This window comes from Sinocyclocheilus anshuiensis, unplaced genomic scaffold (assembly GCF_001515605.1).
Source record: "Sinocyclocheilus anshuiensis isolate Anshui unplaced genomic scaffold, SAMN03320099.WGS_v1.1 scaffold1002, whole genome shotgun sequence".
NCBI classification, from domain to species: Eukaryota; Metazoa; Chordata; class Actinopteri; order Cypriniformes; family Cyprinidae; genus Sinocyclocheilus; species Sinocyclocheilus anshuiensis.
In genome coordinates, this window is record NW_015536514.1 from 287,695 (window position 1) to 290,274 (window position 2,580).

The 2,580-nt window shown below is 40.7% G+C and overlaps 1 protein-coding gene across 1 annotated transcript in view; it reads right to left on the bottom strand.

Moving 5' to 3' along the window:
- Positions 1 to 2,232, bottom strand: part of LOC107692323 (twist-related protein 2-like) — a 4,114-nt gene extending 1,882 nt beyond the window's left edge. Inside the window, exon 1 of the mRNA XM_016491308.1 lies at positions 1,557 to 2,232. Within this exon, the coding sequence (XP_016346794.1) occupies positions 1,588 to 2,079 (492 nt within the window). The 5' untranslated portion in view covers positions 2,080 to 2,232 and the 3' untranslated portion in view covers positions 1,557 to 1,587. The remainder of the gene's footprint in view (positions 1 to 1,556) is intronic.
- Positions 2,233 to 2,580: the final 348 nt, after the last annotated feature.

The window sequence follows — 2,580 nt, forward strand, 5'->3', positions numbered from 1 at the left end:
AAAAATGCTGGGTTAAATACAACCCAATGGTGGATAAAGTAGGGACAATCCCCGGCACTGGGTTGTATTTAACCCAGCATTTTTTAGAGTGTAGGAGTGTAGACCAATGTGTTTTTTTTTTCTTTCTTCTTCTTCAGTGGTTTCAGAGAACCTTAGTTTCTTCGTTCGTAGTCTATATATAAAAACATTCGAATGCATCCCGTTTCTCCTCAATCATGATCATTCTTTTCCATTTCTCTTTCACTGTGTTTTAGCTAACGTTTGTTTAATGCGCTTTGTAGCCAGTTTTTAAATCGCTGGTGAAATGTGAGTTTTATTCACTAAAGGGCAAATGTTCCACTAAATATAAATGATCCGTGAGGAGCTTCTCACGGTTGGGTTGTTACTCGTTTCATAAGATCGACGATATAATGTGAATATGTTTATTATTACTGGATAAAAGTCGGGAACACTTTGACCCGGAGTGATATGAATTTAACCAACAAAAAATGAGAATCCAGCATTTGTTTTCTTTGTTATTTGTAGAAAATATGTGCTAGATTATTGCCATACTGTCTTTGATTTCTCTCTGGTGATTTTACTAGAAATATTTGGCTCTATAGAAGCTTTAGCAGTCAAGGAATGTGTTCGAAATAATTACGTTGAACTTTAATTTCTTACTTTAAATGCGCGCGCTTCTTTACTGTTTTGAGGGTTTTACGATTTTGTGTTTGTATTTAACGCATAATAACTAACCATATATGTGTATGTTCTCCTATATTATTTTAGTCAAAATGGCATACACTCTAAAAAATGCTGGGTTGTTTCAACCCAACTTTGGGTCAAATATGGACTAACCCAACTTTTGGGTTAAACATTTAATGTAAAAATGTAACCCAACGGTTGGGTTAGTCCATATTTGACCCAAAGTTGGGTTGAAACAACCCAGCATTTTTAGAGTGTACCATGACCTCTAGCATTTCTGTTATAATCGCTGAGATGCCACTGGTTTAAATCCTAAAGTAGCCTATCTTTAAAAAACGTTTTTTTTTCCCTGTGACAACAGATTGAATTGAATACCTCCGTGATAGCTATAATTGTCCTCTACATTAAACGTTGATGTTAGTATCTATCTTATAAAGACATTCTAATAAAAAATACTAATAAATAGGACTTAGTCGAACAAAACTTTCTTTAAAAAATATATATATATTTCTAATTATTCTGTATTATAAACTGTAAAATATTAAAAATGCCTTTTGAGCTTGGCCTCAGGAGGATGTAAACACTCCTTCAGTGCTATTGCTGTAGCGCATATCCACGCATCAGAATAATAATAAAATCATTTAAAAATATTTTTTTTCAATAACTATCTAAACAAATCTAAATGAGAATTTGTTGGGTGTCGTGAGGATATAGTGCTGCATTCGCGCACTGAACTGTCAGTGTCAGTTGTCCAGAACAGCTGGAGTTTCTCTAAAAGCCTGGTTTTACTGCAGTAACGTAGTACAAGTTATCAAAGACCTAGCCCGACAATATGAGAACGTCTTGAGCTGAACTGGCATCTTTCTACCCACCCTTTCGGCATTGTACAGACGAGTGTCTCCGCTAGTGGGACGCAGACATCGACCACGCGCCCTCCATCCTCCACACCGAGAAGGCGTAACTGAGTCTCTCGTGCGCGACGTAGCTGCAGCTCGACATCTTGCTGTCCATCTCGTCGCTCTGCAGCACCTGACAGAGGAAATCAATGTACCTGGAGGCGAGCTTGAGCGTCTGTATCTTGCTGAGTTTATCCGAGGGGAGCGTGGGGATGATTTTGCGCAAAGACGCGAAGGCATCGTTCAGCGACTGAGTCCGTTGCCTCTCCCTGACGTTCGCCAGGACGCGCTGGTTCTGCAGCTCCTCGAACGACTGAGTGCTGCTCGGGCTCGGCTTTTTGCTCCGTTTATTCACGGAGCTCGGGCTGCTGCCGTCCTCGCTCGACTTTTTACTTTGTCTCCTCTTCCTCCCGAACTTTTTCTGCTGTCTGTCCAACTCCTCCTCGCTGGTCACCAGGCTGTCCACTGGGGAGACGGGAGAGCTTGAACTCTCTTCCATTTCTTTTTTAAAGAAATGAGAAGGTCGAGGAGAATACGCGCTCTCCACCTTCGAATCCGTGGTTAGACCGTTATATCCGTGCGTTTTTCTGGGGGTTGTTTGTCCTCCCGAAGTCCCGAGACTGCGCCTCCACTTCCAGAAGTAGAGCTTGGCACAGTTTTCCTACGGCAGGAAGTTTTTTCCAAATTTGTTGGGAAACTTTATCCTAGTCTCTGATGCTAAATACTAGTGTGAATGGAGGGGGAGGAAGCGCTGCTCTCTGATTGGTGGACTAATAAACGAGGAGGATCAGTCTAAAGTTACACTGCGCCTCTCCACCGGCTGCCACTCAAATTGTACCCCACTTTTAGATCGATACTCTCAGTTTTAGACGATATGTCAATCTCACACTGTACAAAAAAAAAGACATTTAAATGGAAAAAGAATGTAAAACGGTGCAGTAGAAACGGGCAAGTGTTATGGTTAAAATGGTATTATGAAATTGTAAGATAATTTAATTGT